Below are 25,299 nucleotides of genomic sequence, written 5' to 3' on the forward strand. Positions count from 1 at the left end.
ATAAATTCTGCACCTTCAGGTTGGCCTAATAATGTGTGCACTTTCGCTTTTTGCCTTTTCTTTCTGCCTGTACATGTGAGACTTTTTTTAATTTCTGAAACTATTGCTTATATCTTGGTATACTGAAAATGTATGGTGAGTAAATCATTTCTTCATTGCTCCAATTTTTCAACATCCTTTTTTAAATGTCCCCCCTCCTATATCTATGCATTTCATTTTTTCTACCAAAGTGCAGTATCTTAAAAGTACTCACACACTCCTTCCACTGAACATTGATCAGTTGTCCTCGAAGGCTGGGGATGACACCGTTGCCGCGCGGTTGATGCCAACAAAATGGGGATGAAAGCCAAGGGTCTCTATACTTTTCTTCTCTCTGGCTTTCAGTTGCTGAAGTCTTGCAATATTGCAGCCCATTATTAAACTTCTTCTTGCGGGAGGAGACAGGCTGTTCAAAGCAACTCGTTCTGTTCAAAGTAGCTTGTTCTGTTCAGAGCAGTCCATTGTCCTTTCAGTTCCTCTTCATTGCGACTCAGGAGAAAAAGCACCTTCCCGGTCATAGTTTGACACACCTGGACAGCACTCAGCTTCAGCTTCCACATTCCTCAGCCTTTCCTCATCTCAGTTGCCAAATCCTTCTTTCACATCAATGCTCTGCGCGGAACCATCTTGTTTGGTCCTTTAGCATGTTTTAAAACACCTTTCCTTGGTTCTTTGGTTCTTCAGCCCAGGGTTTAAGTCAGAACTCACACATTTATCTTACAGGGTTTGGCCGGTCAACCAATTACAAATCCTCCTTACAATTACATTGTCTAGCCCACATTTTACTAGCTTGGTTACAAGAATATCATGGGAGACCTTATCAAAAGCCTTACTGAAATCAAGATATGCTATATCTACAGTATTCCCTTTGTCTAACAAGCTGGTAATTTTATCATAGAATCATAGAATAATAGAGTTGGAAGAGACCGCAAGGGCCATCCAGTCCAACCCCCTGCCATGCAGGAAATCCAAATCAAAGCATCCCCGACAGATGGCCATCCAGCCTCTGTTTAAAGACCTCCAAGGAGGGAGATTCCACTACACTCCGAGGGAGTGTGTTCCACTGTCGGACAGCCCTTACTATCAGGAAGTTCTTCCTAATGTTGAGGTGGAATCTCTTTTGCTGTAGCTTGCATCCATTGTTCCGGGTCCTAGTCTCTGGAGCAGCAGAAAACAAAGAAGGAGCTCAGATTAGTCTGACATGACTTGTTTCTCAGAAACCCATGTTGACTTTTTTGTGATTATGGTGTTGCTTTCTAAGTGTTCACAGACTCTCTTTTTAATGATCTGCTCTAGAATCTTTCCTGGTATTGATGTCAGACTAACTGGATGATAATTGTTGGGATCTTCTTTTTTTTTCCTTTTCATTTTTGAAGATGGGGACGTTTGCCCTCCACCAGTCTGCTGGGACTATTCCTGTTCTCCAGGAGTTTTCAAAAATTATAGCCAATGGCTCTGAGATTACATTTGCCAATTCTTTTAATACCCTGGTCGTGGAGTCATTGTTCATGGAGACTTAAATTCATCTAGATTAACCAGACATTCCTGTACTTCCTCTTTACTTATTCTGTGATGCATTTCCCATATTGTGTTCTCTGCTCAATTTTCATCAGGTTGACCACCCTTTGCCTTTTCTGAGAAGACTGAGGCAAAGAAGGTGTTGAGTAATTCTGCCTTTTCTCTGTCCCGTGTTAGCATGTCACCATCTTTTCCACGCAGTGGTCCTACCATTTCCTTCTTCTTCCTTTTGCTACAGACATACCCAAAGAGCCCTTTTTGTTGTTCTTAATTTCTCTAGCAAGCCTGACTTCATCCTGTGCTTTTGCATTTCTGACCTTACCCCTACATATGCTAGCTATTTATCTGAATTTCCCCTTGGTGATTTCCACCCCTTTCCATTTCTGATACATGTCCCGTTTAAAATTTAGCTCAGTTGAAAGTTCCTTAGTCATCCATATTGATTTCTTGAGACACCTCCCATTTTTCCTCCTCACTGAAACAGTTTGAATTTGTACCTTCAGTATCTCCCTTTTGAGAAATTCCCATCCATTCTGAATCTGCTCTTCTTTTAGTATTTCTGACCACAGGATTACCTCCATTATTTTCCTGTGTTTCTTGAAATCAGCTTTCCTAAAGTCTAAAATGTGTGTCTGACTATGCTTGGGTTCTCCTTTATACTGTATAATAAACTCCAGGAAAACATGATTACAGTACTCCCATCGAAGCATTACACCACTTGCACCCCATTAACCAGATCATCCCTGTTGGTTAGGATCAGATCTAAAGTAGCTGATCCCCTTGTTGCCTTTTCCACCTTTTGGTTTTGGTCAAACTTGGCAAACTTATCAGTTCTCTTGGTTTCTCCTACCATCTGTACGCCGATGATACCCAGCTGTACCTTTCCACCCCTAATCTTTCACCAGAGCTAGAGCAGCAAGTGTCATCCTGTTTAACAGCTGTCTCCCACTGGATGCACCATCGGCGTCTGAAGCTCAATATGTCCAAGACCGAGCTTCTTGTTTTCCCTCCTAAGCCCACCCTTCACTACTCCTTTTCTATTTCTGTCAATAACATCTCTATCCAGCCGGTCCAGGAAGCCCGCAGTCTCGGTTTCATCTTTGACTCCTCTTTGTCATTTATCCCTCAGATCCAGACTACAGCCAAAGTCTGTAGATTTTTTCTCTATAATATCGCCAAAATCCGTCCATACCTCTCAGCTTCTACCGCAAAGACACTGGTCCATGCCCTAGTGGTCTCACGACTAGACTACTGTAACCTCCTCTTGGCAGGGCTTCCTCTCTCTCACCTCCACCCATTAATTTCTGTTCAGCATTCAGCTGCACGCATTATTTCACTCGCTCGCCGTTATGATCATGTCTCCCCTCTGTTGTCTTCCCTTCACTGGCTCCCTCTTCCTTTCCGCATCAGGTACAAACTTTTGCTACTCACCTTTAAAGCCCTGCATGGGCTGGCCCCTCCTTATTTAACCGATCTTCTCTCTCCCTACATCCCTACTCGCACTCTCCGCTCTGGTAGCCAAAGTCTCCTCTCCCAACCCAGGATCTTCTCTGCCCCATCCCGGATCCGTCCCTTCTCTCTTGCTGCCCCTCATTCCTGGAACCTTCTTCCTCTGCATGCACGGCTCATCACTTCCCTAACCAGCTTTAAGACAGAGCTGAAAACCATATTGTTTAGGGAAGCGTTCTCAGGGAATTTGTGATTGTCATCTGGCTGTCTGACACTATTTGATGGGATGTGATTTGTTTGATATTTGATGTTTTTAATCTGTTTTTTTTTCTATATGGTAATTTTATCTATTCCTCTTTTAATTGTTATTATCTTAGAATGTATGCCTTGGGCAGGCTTTTATTTACTCTTAATTTTACCAACTTTGTACAGCGCTGTGTATAATTACAGCGCTATAGAAATAAAGTTTAATAATAATAATAATAACCTTAATGTTTTGGTTGATTTCCAACAAATTGGTTCCATTACCAAACCACTTTCACTGTCAAGAATACTTCTAAAATTCAATAGAACTTTTACTTTCTGCTGTCCTGTAACTTAAAACTATTAGGCCTAGTCCAGCCCTCTGGGTCAGCAGAAAACAGGTATGCCCCTTGAGCTTTTTGAAAATTACCCTTGAGGTTTTTAATGAGTGCAGTCATGTCACCCCTCAGTCTTCACCAAGGTGAAAAAGCCCAGCTCCTTCAACCTTTCCTTTTGTGCTCCATACCTCTTATCATCAGCAATCCAGATGGAACTCATATAACATGGCACTGTCACAAACCAGATGATTATAATTCTAAGAATTTAGATCTCACTATGTCTGAACCAAACAGAAAGGGATGTCACAGTTTCATTCATTATGGGTTTTCTAATATTGTACTTGTTTTTAAAAAGCATATTATGAGAAGTAGTCTTTAATCTTCTCACAAATGCATTCATTTTTTCTCGGGGGGAAAAAGAGCCAGCAAATGGCTTTGTGAGAAGACTAGAAGCTGCAGTAAGTGCGGGAAAACAGCTTAGACCACTCTTTTGAATTCCCTAGCTACACAGCTCTGACACATCTGTCTTCTCAAATGGACTATTCCTTGCCTTGTTGCCATGGAAATATTAGGCTAAAAATACCATAAGATATGTAGTTGAGATAAAAGAAATGCATGCATATTGATTCTGAAATGTGATGAATATATGATGATTAATTGAGCTGGCCTCATTTTGTGTGTACGCACGCGTAAATGGAAATATCCCTTTGCTTACAGATGTTATTATCTTAGAAGGCAAGTGTGCTGGCTTTAGAAATTATACGTTTTGACATGGTATGCTCAAATACAAAGTCATTCTTGGCCAAAATAATTCAACCATGACAAATCTGACCTATATCTGTATCAATAAAAGATAATATTCTCTGGTCTAGTATAAATAAATGAGAGTGAAAAATTATGCCTAGACTCAGATGAAGCCTGGTTGTGCCCATTTTAAATGTTGTTGTTGTGTGCTTTCATGTCATTTCTGACTTATGTCTACCCTAAAATGAACACATCATGGGGTTTCTTGACAAGTTTCATCAGATGAGGATTGCCTTGGCCCTCCTCTGAGGCTGAGAGAGTGTGACTTCACCAATTTCAAACTGGCTTTCGGGCGGGTTACGGGGTTGAGACGGCCATGGTCGCCTTGGTCGATGATCTCCGTCTGGGCATCGACAGGGGAAGCGTGTCCCTGCTGGTGCTCTTGGACATCTCAGCGGCTTTCGATACCATAGACCATGGTATCCTTCTGGAGCGCCTGGTAGAGGTGGGAATCGGGGGCACTGCGCTCCAGTAGTTCCGGTCCTACCTCTCTGGGAGGTTCCAGATGGTGCAGCTGGGAGACGCGTGCTCCGATAAGAGGGCCCTCACAACTGGGGTCCCTCAAGGAGCCATTCTGTCTCCCATGCTTTTCAACATTTACATGAAACCGCTGGGAGAGATCATCCAGAGACATGGGACGCGGGGTTATCAGTACGCTGATGACACCCAAATAGTTTTCTCTATGTCTCCGACTGATGCAGTGACTGAGGATGGCGTCTCTCCTCTCGTGGCCTGTCTGGAGTCGGTAATGGGCTGGAAGAGGGAAAACCGACTCAGTCTGAATCCAGAGAAAACGGAGGTACTTGTGATAGGTTCCCCTGGCCCGGGAATGGCGGTGGTTCCACCTGTCCTGAACGGGATCACGCTTCCTGTGAAGGACTCCGTGCGCAGTCTGGGGGTGCTCCTTGATTCGTCGCTCCACCTTACATCACAGGTGGATGCAACGGTCAGGAGCACCTGTTATCAGCTTCGGCTTATCCGCCAGCTGTGCCCATACCTGGCCCAGAGGGACCTTGAAACGGTAGTACATGCTCTGGTAACCTCTCGATTGGATTTCTGCAATGCGCTCTACATGGGGCAACCCTTGTACCATACCCGGAAGCTACAAATGGTACAGAATATGGCAGCCAGACTGGTCACTGGTACTTCCAGGGCCAGTCATATTACACCTGTACTTAAAGATCTGCACTGGCTGCCTATTCGCTTCCGGGCGCAATACAAGGTGTTGGTTATAACATATAAAGCCCTACATGGCTTGGGCCCAGGATACATAGAGGACCGCCTCTCCCCATATAATCCGCCCCGCACCCTCAGAACATCTGGGCAGCAACTACTGAGGGTCCCAGGGGCTAGATTAGCCTCTACATCGAAGAGGTCGTTTACCATCATCGCCCCGACCCTCTGGAATATGCTGCCCATAGAGCTCCTCTCGGCCACCTCCCTGGCCCAGTTCAGGAAGGAATTAAAGACCTTCCTGTTTCAATCAGCATTCCCGGACACAAGTTCCAGTTAGTCCCCCCCATCCCTCTTCTGACAGCAGTTGTAAGCTGGCCAGAATGGGTTTTTTTATGAGGGTTTTAATTGTATTTTAATTGTATTTGTATTGTGATGGTTGATATGTTGTGCACCGCCCTGATTATAAGAAGGGCGGTATAAAAATAAATTTTTTATTTATTTTTTATTTTAAGGTCACCTGGTGAGTTTCCATGGCTGAGCTGAGATTCGAACCCTGGTCTCCAAAGTCATAGGCCCTTAGATCATACTCTACTTTATATAGTATCCTGTTTAAAGTCTCTCTACTTTAGTCTCCTGCTATTTTACTCTCCCTTGCCCAAAGTTTGAAAATGCTCATTAAAAAGCACACATTTAAACTAAATTACATAGTAATATGTATGTATAATATGTTTGAATCGAGGCAGAACTAAATCTACTCCCAAGTTTTTTACACGGTTATTAATAGTTTTAAAAATGCTTCACTTTTGAAAAATGCTTCAAATCTAGAAGGGGGTGGTGAGTGGTACTTGCAAAAATATTCGGATATTTGTACAAATTGCTTGCACTCACTTGCCCTGAGTAATACAGTATCACTAAATCTATCGGTTGGTCAGTTGTCTCGGTATCTTTACCAATGTCTGATGAAATCCTTGTGTCTGATGCAGCATGGTGATGCAGCATTCAGGTCACCTCATGGTTCTTGACAGAGCAGAGCTTGCCCATGCTTTAATCATCAAGACAAAACGGTGCAAACGAACGAACAAAACCCATAACCAAGAAAAACAATGGAGCTGGACAATATTGAAATATTCATGAAATCTTTCTAAGTGATTTTCAGGGAGTGTTCAGCTAAATAATCTACAGTCAGCCCTTCTTATACACAGACTTGTTATACACAGATTCAAGCATACACAGTTTGAAAATGTTCAAAAAAAGTATAAATTTCAAATATCAAAGCTTGATTTTTCATTTTTTTATACAGGACACCATTTTGCTATGGATTATATATAATGAGACTTGAACATACATAGATTTTGTTATCCATGGGGGATATTGGAACCAAACCCCAGCGTATAACAAGGGTCCACTGTATAGGTCTATATCTATTAATTCTGTTAGTCCATGGCCTTTTGCATTATTGGTTGCACATCTTCGGAGTTAGCATATGTGACATATCTAATACAGTTGTTGTAGCTACAGTATTTTTATGCAAAGTAGTTATTCAGAAGTGGATCTGTAAGAGCTTTGCAAGTGGCTGTTCGACCAGTTGTACAAAGCATACACAAGAGGTTATGTTAAATGTTTACACAACCAACTGTGCATATACTTTGAACAATTGTATCTGCAATATTATGATCCAGTTGCATTTCACTAGTTGGAATTTTAGTCCTCTAGTATTAAGATGGATTTGGGCCCTAGCTTCTTTCAAACTCAAAAAAACAACCTTATCAAAAATTCGGAGTTATCCTAAATTCAACCTGCCAATTGGTGTTAATTACTTTTGATTTACAATAAAATAATTTAGCTTGAAATAATTCTGTGGATCTTTATATCTTCTGTTCCCAAAATATATTAAAAAAATAATAACTGTCAAGAGTTTACATATTTGGAATGTAAATTTAGCTATATATTCTCTGTTATTGCTGAGATTGGAACTATACAGTTAAGAGAATTCCAAGTTTACCTGCCCTAGTGTTGAAGTATTCTAAGAAAATAATCAGCAATCAGATAGAGAGTGAATGGAAAGGAAACAATAATTAAATCATACAGTGATCAGTGTCAACTGTAATTAAGGAATATGAAATAGGAATGTGCTCATAGTATTGCATACAAGGTTACATGCAGGGTTGCATGCAAGGCTAATTTAATTTGAGAGACTTCTGTATGTAGCAGTTAACAAGCCAAAATGCAGCAATTTTCCTTCCACTTTTAATTCCTTCTTTTCACATACGCACAAGCCACTTCCAGATAAAAGTACTGCCTTTTGTGACAGTTCAGTGCATTATGTCTACTTAAAATAGTTCAACTCTCCCTTGACAAACTAGATTATGAAGAGTGGCAGGAGCAATGATACTCCATTTTAGCTTAGTGTTACTTTAAAGAAAATGAGTAAGTAAGGAGTAAAGTTGACTGGTTGCTGTATTGAAATAGACGGTGCTTTAGAGTAAATTGCAATTCTATTGTCATATTGTTTTCTGTCTATCAAACCTTCCTTGATGGATTGCTGGAAAACATTAAATAGTAAATATGTGGAGTATGTTTCCAAATGGAATAGGTTTTAGCTGTTCTATGCATTAGAGGTTTCCGGGGGCTTGATAATCCAGAGGGGGAACTGCTTTAATCTTGGCATTGTTGCTTTTTATATCCAAGATAATAAATCTACCCTTCTAGTGAAAGTTAAGCTCCTAAGGCCAAGATGACCTTTGAGCAAAGGAAGAGCAGAAAGGATTATAAAGGCCAAGTGAAATCGTGAGAGAAAGAAAAAGAAGATTAATCTTGATGAACAGAGCTAAAGAAATGGGAGAATGGCAAGGATACAAGCAGTTCTAGAAAATGATTATATCTAAATGTGGGAAATTTTACCCTGTGTCATTGATAAGAACCTTAGGGTGATCCTTTTACATGTTGTTGATAGAGATCAATTCAGACAAAAACTTTTTTTGCTTATGTCTAGCATGGTAGAGGACAGGGAGAGATCATGAGCAAAAGGAAGGTGATCCACAGTTATATAGAAGGGAATTCATGGAATGGAATGCTCTGTTTTGAATTCATAATATATTTTGTAATGTGTTTTATATTTTAAACACTTTTATGATTATATTGTTTTAAAGTTTGTTCATTTTAAAGTAATTCACATTTATTTGGGTACATTGTGAGTTGCTTTGTGATTTGCAGGGAGAATTGGGTTTTTTGTGTCGTTGCATGCCTTCCAAGTTGTTTCCAATTTATGGCAACCTTAAGGGGTTTTCTTGCCAAGATTTGTTCAGAAGAGGTTTGCCATTGCCTTTCTGTGAGGCTGAGAGGATGCGATCTGCCCATGGTCAACCAGTGTGTTTCATGACTGAGCTGGGAATTGAACTCTGCTTTCCAGAGTTGTAGTCCAGCACTGAAACTACTATGCCACACTGGCTCTCTGAAAAGTGGATTATAAACAAATTATACCACCATTGAAGGAGAATGCATTTTACATTGTAACAAAAAGAGAAAAAAGAAAGAAAAAGAAATGAAAACCCTACCTTATTATTTAAATGTTGAGAATAGGGCAGACAAAAGAAGGGAACAGAGAGGAAGATGAGGTTCATGGGATGAATGTTCACAAAATGCATAAGGACTTTACACTCCACTAATGTGGTAACTGAGTCTATTGTTTGATGTAACTGGCTTACTGCTGAACCATCAAATTAAAGCAATCTAGGGAAACCAGTATTAAAGTCCCCACCCCATGCACTTCCACATTTTTACTGGATCATTTTTAATATGTATTTTTGCTACAATATCACATTCTTTACAGAATGTAAAATGAACTGATGTAACTGCAAACTGAAACTCATCCATGCTGACTTTGATATTTCAGAAATTTGTCAAGTTAGTATGATATTTGATACACACACAAGTATTTTGACATTACATCATCTCCAGGGAGGTGAATTGATTGGCTATACAACTTCTATCAGCACAAATGGAAAGGAGATGATGCCCTTGGTGGTTACTTGATCTACTGAAATCTTTCTGAGGAAAGAAAAAATATATAGATGCAGATTTATATAAAAAGAATTCAGTAATGGACAAGAACAGTCTCTAGGAATTTCTTAGTTTGTACCAGGAATGTCATGGTTTGAGGTTAAGAACAAACCTCATGAGTCACTGTGGAGCGTCAAACAGAAGAGGATAGACTATTGTCTTTGCCTTGCTAATAATATGAATTCTCTGGATTGGCCAAACCTAGAATCAATTTTGGGGCCTGGGCTTTGAGGATATATTACAGGCCTGAAACACATAGGCCAAATAAAGCAGCTTCTGGCCACTGTGGGGGCACAGTGTTCAAAAGACTTCAGGAAGAGGGAACCACTATAGAGGTGGGCACCCAGGACCACCCCCCACCCACCCACCCTGAGGAATCCATCAGCAACTTGAGCAGACTGGACATGGCAGAGCTCCCTTTCCCCTTCTCCATATGAGGATGAGATACCCAATGGCATACCCGACCCAGAGGAGGCAAGTGACCCAACACTTATTCCCAGTGACATGGCTGTCACCAGCCAAAGCCACCACCACTGTTCCTGCCAACACCCCTCCCCCCGCACACGCCAGCCCTTCACTGACCACCCCAGCCATACCAAGGTCCTAATCACCCAGAACCATCCCTGGCTTCATGTGCTACTTTGACCTGCCACACACCTCTCGGTGGCACATGAACAGCAAACATGTAATTTCTGAAACAAATGAAAAAGATTTATTAACAACACTTTACAGTTGTGTCTTGGGGAAGTGAGGGATGGGGGGTATAGGGAGAGGAGGGGATAAGTATAGGTGGGGGCTCAGGACTGGGGGGGGGTGGAAATTGCTCCAAATGGGCCTGGATCCTGTACTGGAGCTGCCACATCTGGCCCTCCATGACAGCAACCCTCTTCTTCACTCTTTGACCCGCAAGGAAAGAACAAGGGATGAGAGCAGTTGGCAGACAAACGTGGACCCAACTATTTCAAAAGTTTTCTTTCTGCTAGATAGGATATAAAATAAATACATAATGTCATTGTGATGAACATTTTTAACAGGTTACCCCAATAAGTTAAGGTACCCTTTCTCAACAAGGATGAGAAAAGGTGTGAATTTTATTTGTAACCCTGTTTGCCACAGGCATTCAGATGCATTAACTAAGCCTAGTATTATTGTCCATGGTTCAAGCAAGACAAGCTAGCATGGCAAACTTCATGAAGCCCTTTTGCTACTAAAATAATGGAGTGAAATTAAGATTAAAATCTTAACCACAATTAGGGAGAAATCTAAATGTCGCTGTTTAATCAATATGGATCTTTGTTTCTGAATCAAAGAACACTTTATGCACAAAAATGAAAGTGCAATGCAGATTAATATTACTTTGATGAGAAGATATACTACTTGGGATCAAGCCTAGTAGGACGAAATGTACTCATTTTTTATTTCATCTTTATATTTATTAGCTGGATATCATTTTAGCTAAAAAAAAAAACCCACCAAATTGGCTAACAGTGACAAATAAATAAATATAAAATAAAATGAATAATGCAAAACAACAAAAATAGTAGGAGCAAAAATTGGGGCTGAGATGGCATCTGTGGCCCAAGTGAACTGTCAAACTGCCAATGGTGAGAAATGTTAGCAGTTTCATAAAAAAAACTAGCAAATTACTTTTTACATGCTTAATTTCTCTACTAATATTTTGCCATACATTAGCAATTAAAGGAACTTTCCAGCAGTTACAAAGGTGACTTCTTTTTTTGACAAAAGCTGTTCTAGTCCTTCTACTCATCTATAAATCTAAAAATGTATGCCCAAAAATTGACCCTCAAAATCCCAGGTCGACTTATTTGTTGGTCACTATAGTAATATGATAGCTGTTTCAGATTTCCCTATGCAGTTTGTTTCTCTCTTGAGCCAAGCAGAAAGAGTCCTGGGTGACTGATTAATATTGATGTTTATTTAAGAGTCCCTCTCCCATCTGCACGCCTTGCTGTCTGGGGAGTGAACGCTGAAATGAAAGCTGAAATGTTGAAGCAAAAATCCTCAATGAGAGTCCCTCTTGCTGAACACACACTGAAGGAGCCTCCAAGTTTTACCCTCAACCTATCCACAGGTCAAGGATGTAGCTGGGGGGGGTCTGTGGGGTCCGGACCCCCCTTCTGTTAGATACAATGAACGGTACGTGCTGCCGCGCTGCTGCATCCAAGCCCCATTATAATGGTGGCACTTAGTCTGGACCTCCCCCCCCCCTTTCCAAAATCATGGCTACGTCCTTGCACACAGGTCATGGCAAAATCCATAATTTTGGCCCCAAAACTTTCCCCCGACTTATATATGAAGTCGACTTATGGACAAATATATATGGCATGTGTTTTTAACTTACCTTTTAATATTAATAACGTTTAATTATGTTTTAACTTTTGTACTTCTGTCTTTTTAAATTATTGTAACCTGCCTTGAATCCCATTGTTAGAAGAAGGCAAGATATAAATCTTTGAAAATAAATAAATAAAATGTACTGTTTTCAGCGCAAAATCTGAAATTAGGCAGCATTAGCAGAGCATGGTGTTTTAATGATGAAGATTCAGCAACAATGTGGCACATCTGTTCTCTTCTGAAGACTCTTTTCTAAATCTAATCATATTTCACTTCCAATTTGCAAAAATATGTGGAATACCAGTCAATAAAGTATCAGGCACAGGACCTCACATTTTAACACAGGCCTGAAACAGACAGGCAGTGAAGTGCGGTGTCTGGCTGCTCTGGGAGCATGGTTTTTAGATGATGCACGCCTCTAGATTAGCCAGGAGCCAAGTGGGGAGTGCGCCCAGCTAGGAAAAACCAGCCACAAAAGCAGCAGACAAAGTCCCCTCTTTGCTGACGTCCCATTTGGGACCAGGGTGGTGCCCCGGATCAGGCCCAGGCACATGCAGTTGACATAGTCCCATGCTGATTGGGGTGGGAGCAGCCTCTGGCCACTCCTTTTGCCCTATATGTTTGAGTCCACCGAATTAAAAGTTGTATCAGTTCACTATTTATCATCCCTTTGCTACTGAGATTTTCATCTGTTTAGGCTTTCAGCTACAGCTAAACACAAATCAAAACTTTAGTAGTAAAGGGAAGAAGAATATGGTGGTGTTAGAGTTGAAAAGTTGTTCATGGAATGTTATTGATTGAGATTCAGTAAAGGTAAAGGTTTCCCTTATGTCAAGATTGAAAGTACTGTGTCTGACTGTGGTGCTCATGTCCATTACTAAGCCAAGGGGGCCAACATAGTCAAAGACAACTTGTGGTCATGTGGCCAGTGTTCAATAAAGAACTTTAAATCTGAAATATTAATAAGAATAGGTGGCAATTGTAAATGCTACAATCTAGATAAGTCATGCTCAAGTGCTGTTGATATAATGGGACAAGCTAATTCATTAACTAAAACCACAATAATTTAAGTGGATTTTAATTACAATAAATGTATTCAACCTGAAGCCCAATTTCTTAAAAAATCTCTTGTGTACAGCAAGATCTTCTCAGAACTCATGTGCACAATCATTTCAGAATTTAGTATGAAATTTTCTTCTGTTACGTGTTGTTAATGCAAGATCATTCTTTCTTTTAGCTGAAACAAAGATCTGCTTCAAATACTACCACGGAGTGAGCGGGGCACTGCGCGCTACCACCCCCAGTGTGACAGTGAAGAATAATGCAGCTCCTGTAAGTTTTATGCTTCCTTCTTTACTACACTCATCCCACAATTTTATGCTTTCTTTTGCTCATTCATTTTAGTTCTAAGTATAGGATGGGGTGGAGATCCTTTGGCGTATGAGATTTTTGGACTACACTTCCCATATATGCTTATCATTGGCCCTTCTGGTTGGGTGAATGGGAGTTCTAATCCAAAACATTTGTAGTCCTAAGGTTTCCCCATGCCTGGTTAAGGATATTTATAGCTTTCATCTTTATCTTTTGTGCTGTTACCCTATGTTCTTTTCTGTATGATCTGTCCCAAGACTGTTTATATCACATTATTGTGTGCAAGTTTATCCCATCCCACAGATTTTGCTCTAGAGTTCAGAGCTACAGTTATTATTTGGAACTTTATAAAGTAACAATATTTCATAGAATCATAGAGTTAGAAGAGACCACAAGTGCCATCCATTCCAAATTCCTGCCAATCAAAGCAGCCCTGACCGATGGCCATCCAGCCTCAGTTTGAAGACCTCCAAAGAAAGAGACACCACCACGCTACAAGGGAGTGTGTTCCACTGTTGAATAGCTCTTACTGACAGGAAGTTCCCCCTAATGTTTAGGTGGAATTCTCTTTTCCTGTAGTTTACATCCATTGTTCCAGGTCCTATTCTCTGGAGCAGCAGAAAACAGGTTTGCTCCATCCTCAATTTTGGTCATCCTCCTTTGGATAATCTCCAGCATGTCAACATCATTTTTGAATTGTGGTGCCCAGAATTTCTGGTGCCCTTTTGTGAGGAGACTGAGGCCTAGAATTGCCCTCCTTTTCATTTTGTGAGAAGATTGAGGCTAAAAAGATGTTGAGTAGTTCTGCCTTTTCTCTGTCCCCTGTTAGCATTTCTCCATCTTCTCCACGCACTAGCCCTATCATTTCCTTCTTTCTTTTTCTACTGACATACCTGAAAAAGCCCTATTGTTCTTAACCTCTCTAGCAAGCCTGAGCTCATTCTAAAGCTTTTCTTACTTTACCCCTACACATGCTAGCTCTTTTTTGAATTTCTCTTTTGTGATTTCCCCCCATTTCCATTGCTTATACATCTCCCATTTAAAACTTAGCTCAGTTGAAACTTTTTTAGTGATCCATCCTAGTTTCTTGAGACACCTCCCATTTCTCCTCCTCACTGGTACAGTTTGAAATGGTTTGGGTCCATTTTACCTACAGAATCACCTTCTCCTGTACAATCCACTCTGTATACCCAAGCTCTCTGGGAAATGTTTGCTCCAACCAGCAAGGACTAGACTGGCAACGGTTTCCCAGAGGACTTTTCCATCTGCTGACCCCAGACTGTAGAATGACCTGCTGGAAGAGATGTGACAGCTGAAAACGCTGAATGCAATTAATATAACATTAAAGACACATCTTTTCTGTCAGGTCTATCCAGTCCATTTTAAATCATGGCTTTTTCATCTGTATATGAACTCCTAGGCATGTATTTTAATGATTTTATACTATTGTATTTTAACTGTGCATTTATGTATTTTTAATTATGTTTTAATGTGCTGTACCCCAACTCGAAGCTTGAGGAGTGGGGGAATGATGATGATGATGATGATGATGATGATGATGATGATGATGATGATGATGTGTTTTGTGATTTCTGTGTGGGAAAATTCCAGACTGGAGGAAGAGAACTTTAAAAATATAAAAAGAGATCTTTTGAAAAAGCCATTAATGGAATGTGCTTCCTAAATGTCAACAGTGTTAATCTCCATGCCATTCCCTGTAAATCCCATTACCTGATCAATAACTAATGTTTTAATTGATGAGCTAATGGACAATAACTTACAGAATTAAATTATTCCAATTATTAGTGTTTTATTTATTAAATTTCTAACATGTAATATTTTCAAATTAATTTTCAAATCTAACATTTCAAACTCTGCTTGGAGATACTTTTTTTCTTCTTAAAAAGATGTTTGGCATCTGACAGAAAATATTCAAACATTAAAACAATAAAACACATTTTCTGAAGAACTGTTTTCAGGAAATAATCAATTGACCTATAGATAATATTTTAAAATTAGTCACCTGCATCACATCAAATGCCTGAAGGTAAGGTACTTATTTACACCATCTTGAGAGTTAAGGGCAGTTTAAGTCCAGACGTGGACAATTAGCTTATTGGTTGATACTGGCTGATCATATCCACTTGCAGCAAAGAGGACTGAACATGTGGACCTTTACTTTGTTGTGATGTGCAACCCTGGCAGCGAGTGGTCTGTCTGTCTGCTTTCCATCCCAGAGAATAAATGATGAATCAAAGCTTGGATTATTTCTCTGTCATGTCAGGGGAAAGATAAATCAGAAAACTGGCATCTGCTTGGGTTCTCAGGTCCATGGCTTGTCCAGCTTTTTTCTGCTAGATGTGGGAGCAGATGGTCAGTATGGACCAGCACACATTGGCTCATCCTCAGTGGGGCATAATTCAAGAAATTATTGTGACCCTGGAGTAAAATATACAAAGCACATGATACAATAAAGAAACTGGAGTGGGTTCTCTAAAAGCATAAAGAAGATCATTACCAAGGCTGTTTGTTAGTTAATGGTTTTAAGGCTCACATGATATCTTCTGCTGTTGTACTGCTCAGATCATGTCTCCAGTTATGACCATATAATAGAAGCACTAATAGCCCATACATAATAACACTGTAATCTAACAAATTATACAAAGACAAGCAGCTGCAAAATACAATTGTAACCTTCTATGCTTCATTGGCCCTTTCTGAGCTCATTACAGGCATCAGGGAGGAAAAAAAAGAGCCTTCCCTGTTTAGATGGCGCCAGTCAATTGCAAAAGAGCAACAAATATTAATATGGCTACTATAAGCAGTGTTTTTTAAAAACATTAAAGTATGATTAATGACCGACTAAATTATAAGCATATAGGAGAAACATTTGATTGTCAAATGTTTTTTAAAGGATTTATAAGCAGATGAACTTACTCTTTGGATTAAAATGGAAGAGGGAAAGAAATAGTGAATGTTCTTTTCTTTCCTGCCCTCCACTCCAGCTTCAGAAGTCTTACACTTTTTCTAAATAGACATTCCTTTTCAAGGGTGCAGTGGACTGACCTCATGACTCAGCTGCCATTTTTTAAGTCCAGAAAGCTAGCTACAGTTTGATTCCCCCCCTTACCATAGCTTTTTTTTTTGTTTCATCATTTAAACTAAGACACGGGGGAAGCGGTTTCATCTACAGATGGAAGATTGTACAGGTATAATATCTGAATTTTTAAAAGGGGAAACTATCTGTGACTTTTTTGTGAGTTTCAGATAAACCAATCTGTTTCATTTTGCATCTTTCGCTCTCTTTTTTTGTGCCTCTTAGATTTGGCCCAAAACAGATGGACATAAAAAGCCAGCTTCTGTGTGGTTTGGGGGTGTGGTGTTTAGATCATGCACTCCCCCCAACCCCCACAGAAACTGCACTAGGGTTGCTTCCGAGCCGCTTGAGGCAGCCCAAACCTGGCCCCAAAAAGGAGAGGATCTTTTTTATTCCTCGCTGCAGTCCATTTGGAACCACAGCAGGAGCCAGCATCAGGACCATGGCATGTGGCTGCTGTGGCCCCGCGGAGCTCCAGGCAGAAGCATCCTCTGGCCTCTCCTTCCTGTCCATCTGTTCCGCCCCTTAGTTGGTTGGACCCTTAATTATAGCTTCATTTTGTGAGCTATCTTAAGAGCTTCTGCTAGGGTGAAAGGCAGGTTATGAAGGCAGAAATAAATAGGTAAAACTTATCTTATATGGAATCCAGACATTCAGAAGTGAACATCTGGGCTCTATCACTCCCATGATTATAGCACATGCAAAAATGGTTTCAGTGATTGTGAAATATGGTAGAGAAGATAGAGATGATTTTTCTTTAAAATTATAGTACTATTGGGAAGGGGAAATGTTTTCAGACACGCAATTCTATAGTCTATATTGGGGTGGGCAACTTGTGACCTATCTTTGAGTATATATGTGCTTTCCAAATTATCAAGAACAACACTTCTATAAGAAAAGATGACAATATTTGCAGTGTTTTAGCTTATCAAAAAGTAAAGTAAAGAGTGGTACCACAGAAGAATATAACGTTATGCATGGTGTGGCAAAAATGGATGTGGAGTTTTCCCCCTATTAGAAAACTAATACCTGGGCCATCCAGTGAAACTGGATGGTGGGAAATTCAGGAATGATAAAAGGAAGAACGTCTTCATATAACACAGAAACTATGGAATCTGCTACCAAACTTATAAAACTTTCATAAGGAACTGGATATGTTCATGGGAGATAGAGCTCTCAGTAGCTATTAGTTTTCATAACTATATAATATTCATTTCAGTACCAGAAGTAGTTCACCTGTCATTCCCAGTTTGTGAAGAATACACAAGTGCTGTTTCTTTCCACTGTGCTCAGAACACTTCCCAGATGTGGGTTCTGTGCTAATTATGTCATGCAACATGTCTCTCTGGAACTCTGTCGTATGTGAAATAGCTCTTACAGTGATGACATGCACCCACAGAGGCTGGTTATATATTCCCCTCCTCCTCAGGAGGGAGAGAAAAAAAATAAACTGAAACAATGAAATGCAATATAAAAAATGAAACAAAATAAAGTACTCAATAACTATATCAAATCCATAATACAAATGAATCTAGAAGCAAGATTCCTTTCTGTTGGGGATGCTATGATTGTGAGTTTCTGCATGGCAGGGGGTTAGGCTGGTTGGCCCCTGAGGTCTCTTCCAACTTTATGATTCTATGATTCTGTGTGATCATAAGACCTATTTCACTGTGCATAAGATCAGTATTCCAAAGTCTCTTGTAGCACCTTTGACACTAAGGTCCAAAACACACCAGCCAAAAGAAGGAGCTTTGTGGGCATGGCGTTCAAACAACACCCCACTCCCCAAAGCAGCCAGAAGCTGCTCCGATGCCACGAACTGGTCCTTTGGAATCGATCAAAAACGAGCAGAAAAAATCTGCTTCCTGGCAGTGGCCAGGTTGGGACTGTGGCAGCAGCTCACTTTGGAAATCATCCAAAGTCACTGTGGTCCTAGTGCAATCGCTGCTGGAGGCACATGGCACCTAACCCAGCTACGAACTGACAGGGGTATGGCACTGATATATTGTTCCACTATAATCATGTCTGTCACTTCCCCAGCCAAGTGTACAGTGGTTTAAGCCAATTCAGGCTATTAGCCCTCACCTTCTGCCCTAAAGTACGTGGGTGTGTTCCTGGGCTCCACTTTATCTCTCTTAGTCTACGCCTATATGTGTCCTCCAAGATGTTTAATATATTAAGAATGCAGGCTTTTACCTTGCTGTAGTTGCAAGCATCTTCCGGTAACATTGTGTCCAACACTTCTTGGGCAGGCCCTGTAAAGCAGAGAGCTAATATCAGTACCCGTTGGGCCTCTGGCCAGGGAGCAGCTGTAGCCATCCTTTCAAATATATTTTAAAAGCCTCTGGGTCATCATTAGGCCCCATCTTTAACATACGAATAGTAGATGGGCCAGTTGAAAACACATCTCCCCCTTCATTAGTGCTAGCTCAAGGGGATCGTATAACTTCAGCCAACTGTCCAATCAGTGATGCTGGGAGGCTTGTTGAGCCAGAAAAACATTTGGTCCATTAATTGCATTTGGTGAGTGGACACTTATTGCACCAAATATTGCTGCTGCTTGGCCAGTCACACTAGCCAAGCCTCTGGGAGGGGGGGCCCTGTGGGTCCCCCAATGGGCCTCGTGTCCGCATTCTCCACCAGTGTGGGTGTGGCTCTGGCACCGCCCTGTGTGTCACCACCACGAAGTCCGGTTTCCATTCTGGGGAATTAACTGTTTCTTCACAGCATCTTACAAGAACTCAAAACAGTGATTGACACCCTTTGGGTGTGAGACTTTAAAGTGTCTTCTTTTCCAAGGGCTACCAGCATCTTCCCCTAATATTCCACTATGGTGGGATTTATCCTCTATCAACCCTCAGGAACATTGGATCTACCACTGAGGAAGCCTTAGGTGAAGCCTTTAGAAATCTGTCTTCTACTGGATCTTGAAAGCACCCCAGGTTCCAGCTTCCCTGTCTAGGTCTGACCCCACGCCTCTGCAAGCAGGCAGACAATCCTTCCCGCTCTACCTTAGTGTAGAGTGCTTTCCCTCATCACGGCCACGTCCTCCGTCCTCTGTACAACACCTCTCCACCTCGAGTTTGCCTCTCCCACCTCTCCCTCACTCTTTAATTCCTCTCCTTCTCACCTAGCTCCCCTTTTCCCTCTAATCTCTTCCAGCCACTTTCCCTTTCCTCCTCTCATCTGCTTCCTTCTGTTGGGTCCTGTTGCTCCTCTTGTTCTGTCCTGGGCAGGGGACAACCCTCCCTTCCACCATCTCATTCACAATCGCATGTATGTGCAGCCAGGTAGGCCAGGTATCCTCCAGTTTCTCCATAAGTCATTGTTGGTTTGTTTTGAGGAAAGAGTTTGAATGAAAACCTATTTGCCTCTCACTTTTGAAACTGGCAGTGTGCAAAAATTAAGTATGGTCTATAACTGCAATGTGGAATTACTGTAATGTCTAATGCAGTGGTCCCCAAACTTTTTCAAGCTGCTGCCCCCTTTCCTCTTGGGTGACAACCCTAGCGCATGCCCTCCCCCCTCTTATTTCTTGATATTATGCCAACTGTTCTACTGGACAGGGTCAGAGAAAAGAGAAAGTTTCCTAAGCAAGGGAAGTGGCTGCTTTGGGGTAGTTTTGCACATGAAGTATATGAAATCCTGCTTGCCATGCAACCCCACTGGGTGACCTGGGCAGGCTACACTGTCCTAGTCACGGCAGAAAGCAATGGCAAACCCCCTCTGAAGAAACCTTTTCAAGAAAACCTCACATTAGATTCTTCTTAGGTTCACCATGAGTCAACAACTTGAAGGCACACAACAGCAACAACAATTGCTGCTAGTGAGCCCAAGGAGATTTTCACACAGGCACAAGTGGCAAGAGCATAGTGGGATATTCCCATCAGTCTCGTGCAATTGCGTGAAGATTATCAGACGACATCGTGTGACATCACAATAATCCGTCATTGGATAGAGAACAGTTTTCCAGCCACTTTTCATTCACAGAACTTTCATGGGACTAGGGTTGCCATGCTGGCCATACAGCAAAGCACAATAACATCCAAAAGCCACAAAACAGTGATACATTTATTGGTCCACCAAAATGCACAAAATAAATAAAGCAAGCTTTTGAAGCTCACATGGCTTCTTCATTGGACAAAGGTGTTAAAAATCAAACAGAAGAAAGGTATCACTGTTTTGTGGATTTTGGATGTTATTGTTTGCAGTGTGGCCAACACAACTACTCCTGGATATGCTTTCTAGATTTCAGGATATTTCATTTTAGACACAACAGGGGGATCCTAAACAAGAAGGAACAAAGGTCTGAGATTTAACTTTTTGAGGTCTTTGACACCAACAAAAGTCAAAGTTTTTTTAAGGGAGTAAATTTGATGTGTTTTAAGCAGCATTTGAAAGTTTTTTCAGATGCAACAATACAGAGACTACTTAAGAAGTTCAATATTATCTGCCAAAGGTGGTGTCCGGGAATACTGCCACCACACACACATGCTGATAAGAGTGGCTCAGCAAAGGAAACAAGGCTGGGCAGCCAGCAGACAGCTTATAAACACCAGCCTTGTCCTCTGTCCGAATAGGATGAGCCACGAACCAGTCCAGATTCAGGATTTCAGAAGTCATAAATACCAGTTCAGTCCCAGGTCGAGGATGCCAGAGGGTTTAGTTGCCGAGTCCGTTCCAAGGTCGTAGGTGCAAGAGCAGTCAACAGTCTAGAGAGCCAAAAGTCCAGGAAAGCCAGAGCCAGCAGCGTTCACTAAATGGAAAGCACAATAATCTCTGATGAAAGGAGTCAGCATCTCACATCTGTCTTAAATCACAGAGCCGCTCCCTTCTCGCAGCTGTTGAGTGATTAATGCACGCTTCTCAGCTATCCTTCTCAACCTTCACAGGTGTTCCCTTTCTGCCCTCCTTTGGCTGAAGTTGGGAACTTCAATGCCTGGCTGTTGCTCTACATCTCCCAAGCCTGGCACCTCTGCTGAAACAAGGCTAGGCTGCTGATTCACAGTGTCCCCTGAAGGAGACTCAACAGCCCCAGGATCTGGTAGGACAGAACTATGACCTGGCAAGGCAGGGTTGGTGTCTAGCACTCTCTCAGGTTCCTCCTCGTTGTCCTCCTCCTCGTTGCTGGTCATGGCAGGAGGGGACAGGTATTTTCACAAAGAAGAGAAAAAGAAAGAAGGTTTCACACTGTTTTGCTAATGGACCTATTTGCAAATGTTATTTCCTGGACTTCACTGTTTATCTGCCAGAGCCCACATGTCCCCCCCCCTTTTTTTTTCAAACACACACAAACATTTCTATGGGGGAGGGAAATGGAGGAAAGGGGAGCGTCAACCCATTAGCATGCAACTAAGAGGCAAGAGAGGTTCTGGATCTTAAGAAAGGGTCCTCCCTCGTTTTCAAAAACATGCACAAACATTTCTATGTGGGGATGGAGTTGGAGGGAAAGGCAGCTCCAGTCCCAAGCAAGCAACAAGTTCCACCATATCACCAAATAAAAAAGCCTCCTGACGGCTCCAAGTGTCTGCTTGCCTCCTTTCCCTCCCCACCTCTGCACTCTGGCTCTCACACACCTGCACAGTACCACCCAGAGCCTCAAGAGTGGGATCTGTATGGGTTTTCCCCCATGTTTTCACTCCTGCCTTCAGGAATTATAGACCTGCTGCTTTTCAAAGACTTCAATCCGTGACTTTTACAGTTTTTCAGCAGCAATGGCAACCTACTTCCCTACAGTCCCCTGCCTCCCCCTTTTTTTCTCTCAGTGCCCTCTTGCTGCTCTTTTTTCCCTAAATGCCCCCCTGGAGCTTTCCTATGCCCCCAGGGGGCACTACCACCCACTTTGGAGACCACTGGTCTAAGGCACTGTTGAGTTGCTGCACATTGTCTTACTCATATCTTTCCTTCGCATGGGTGTACATTTCAAGGAACTCCAAATCCACTATTATAATATAGAGAAAGAAGATAAGTATCTCCTTTATGTACTTGGCTTTTCCAGTAAAATTAGATGTTGTTTCATGATTTCTTTATGTTTTAAGCTTGCAACATTTCTTTCTTTCTCAAGAAATGAGGCATGAGGTAAAGAAGTGGAGCTACTTCACACGTGGTGTGGTGCTACTTCACACTAAATTCCTCATGTGAAATTTCTGATTTAACCCCCCACTCCCTGATATGCATTTGGCTACCATGATGGAAATATAAGGGTGTAAGCAGCTCATAGGAACCTGTAGTGTTGCAACATCCCAGCTCAATGCACACTATTGAAGGGCATTGTATTCCAAACTAAATAAATATGACTGCATCTACTTTTTTAAAAAGGAAAATACACATAGCTCTTCCATCAGACCTAATCTGACCACTGATTCAATATCTTTCATAAATCAAAATTAGCCCATTGTTCTTGATGTGGAATTGCCTCAGATATCTCTAGATACTGCCGAAATAAATTGGTTTACAGTGGCTAAGAAATAGCTTTGGAAAGAAACCCTGCAGGTTTTAGAACTCTCTCCTGTTGATTGATGAATAGCTTTGATCCTGCCAAGGGAGGATATGTTTTCTAGCATGCTCTAGGTAGCAGGATCATGGCTGTGATGTGCTTGGTGTATTCTCTGAGACACTTTGCACTGCTGTATTGGATCACTTTCAGAAAAGTTCACTTAATTGTTGTGAACTTGCCTTTTAAATTGATTAACATTGAAACTGACTCACACAATAAAAAACACTTACATAAATGGTCGGTCATGCTTTATTTATAACACATGTGAGAATTACATTGTCATGCATTTCACAATGAATGATTCCTTAGTAAAATGGGGGACAATATTTAGATATAAAGTTGACCCACCCCATATGTGGACTTCCCATACGCAGGCTTGAGATCACGCAGATAGGAAGCCCCATGTAGATGAATGACGCATGTGCTGCATACGGGAGCACACCCCATTAATATAAATGGGGCTTGAGCATGCACAGAATTTGCTTTATGGGATCCCTCACGTAAAGTCAGGGTTCAATGTATAGTGTTTTTTGATCCAGCAGCTCTTTCATCTTGCACACAATACTTTTGTTTTGTTTTATACTCTGTCTTCCTTTTGGAGATCAAGCTGGATGAATTTTTCATGATGGAATTGATGGTATTCTATTTAACACAGTTATCAGGCACTTTGATGGAGTTGGGAGTACTCAGAAAAAAGGTTTCATGTGCTTAAGGAGGATTTATATTTAAGGGTTTAAATAATGGTTTCCAGATTTTGGCATAACTGCACCACATCTTTTGCCTGAATTAAAAGTGGAGGTACAGTTTATTTTCTGATTCTGCTCCAAGAATTGACAGCAAGACAAAGCATCCTTGATGTAGCTGTGGGATAAAGGTAAAGGTATTCCCCGTTGACAAGGTTGTCAAGTTGTGTCCGATCATAGGGGACGGTGCTCATCTCATATCCGAAGAGCCATTGTTGTCAGAAACTACTCTGTGATCATGTGGCCAGCATGATTGCACAGAACGCTATTTACCTTCCTACCTATTTATCTGCTTGCATTTGCATGCTTTCAAACTGTAGGATAGCCCATTTGTTTTGCCCTCCTGGGATCCTGCTGTTACCCTTGCCACATTGGGATGCAGCTGTATTTATGGGGCAATGCTGATAGTGTAGAATTCTCCCATTATATTTTTCAGCTTCAGCACCTATGGCATATGGAAATCCGGTACATTCTTACACTATTGCTCAAGTTAATATTAAAACTACAGTGGTATGTGCATGTAATATAATGGCTGAATATTTCAGGGATTCATGAAGAACCCTATTGACCCTCCACATGTGGTTAAATTCTTTGCTAGTCTCAGAGATGCCATTAACAGAATGAAGTTTCTCTGGGTGTCTGGGTGCAATCCATTCTACAGGTGTGTGCATGTATTTTATTATAGTGTGAGTGCGTGTGTGTTTGTGTGAAATACACAGTAGAGATACTTAATCCTCATCCAGGCAGATGAAAAAATATTTTTCTCTTTAAAAAACAACAACGAGGCAGATGGTTAAAACTCAGGGACATTTTATAGCTCTTAACTGTAACTACTTTACAGTTCTAGTTCTGAGATGGAAAGATTTTATCAGCAATAATAGCAAATAGATTGAATAAATGTATATATAAATATATAGGAAAAGATCAATGTGGATTTGTGAAAGGAAGACAAATGTCCCATTTAGTAAGTAGAGTGTTGAATAAAATACATGTAATAGGGGAGAAAAAAAATAAGGGCAGGGATTTTGGCATTAGACATATTTAAAGCGTTTGATTGTGTGGAATGGCCAACATTAAAAATAATTATGAAAAGATTTGGAATGGGACATAGAATAAGAGGATTAATAGACCAATTATATCTTGATAATTCACTAAAAGTAATGGTAAATGATGGGATAACAAGTGAAATAAGAGTGACAGGAGGTACAAGAAAAGGGTGTCCACTATCACCAATATTATTTGCAATTGTTATAGAGTTGTTAGCGAATGTTATAAGAAATGATAATAGTTTAGAAAGAATAGAACTTAAAAAAACCTCATAAAATTAGTTTATTTGCCAATGATACATTATTAACTATTGAAAATTTATTGGATAGATTGGGAAAAATAAGAGAACATTTAAAGATATGTGGAGAAATGACAGGGTTACAGATTAATTGGAATAAATCAGAAATGATGATATTTAATTATACAAAAAAAGAGGAATCTGACTTTATAAAACAAAAAAGTTTAGAGATAAGATTAAGAAGTAATATAAAATATTTAGGAATAAATATAACGAAAGATTTAAAGGAAATGGTATATAAGAATTTGGTAGTACTAAGGAAAGAA

The 25,299-nt window shown here is 40.9% G+C and overlaps 1 protein-coding gene across 1 annotated transcript in view; it reads left to right on the forward strand.

Annotated features, from left to right (window-relative positions):
- The window catches only part of HECW1 (HECT, C2 and WW domain containing E3 ubiquitin protein ligase 1), a 249,198-nt gene that overhangs the window by 96,544 nt on the left and 127,355 nt on the right, over positions 1-25,299 (forward strand). The window contains exon 4 of the mRNA XM_042473588.1: positions 13,219-13,313. Coding sequence (XP_042329522.1) covers positions 13,219-13,313 — 95 coding nt within the window. The remainder of the gene's footprint in view (positions 1-13,218; positions 13,314-25,299) is intronic.

The sequence above is a fragment of the Sceloporus undulatus genome, chromosome 6, assembly GCF_019175285.1.
Source record: "Sceloporus undulatus isolate JIND9_A2432 ecotype Alabama chromosome 6, SceUnd_v1.1, whole genome shotgun sequence".
In the NCBI taxonomy this organism is placed as follows: domain Eukaryota; kingdom Metazoa; phylum Chordata; class Lepidosauria; order Squamata; family Phrynosomatidae; genus Sceloporus; species Sceloporus undulatus.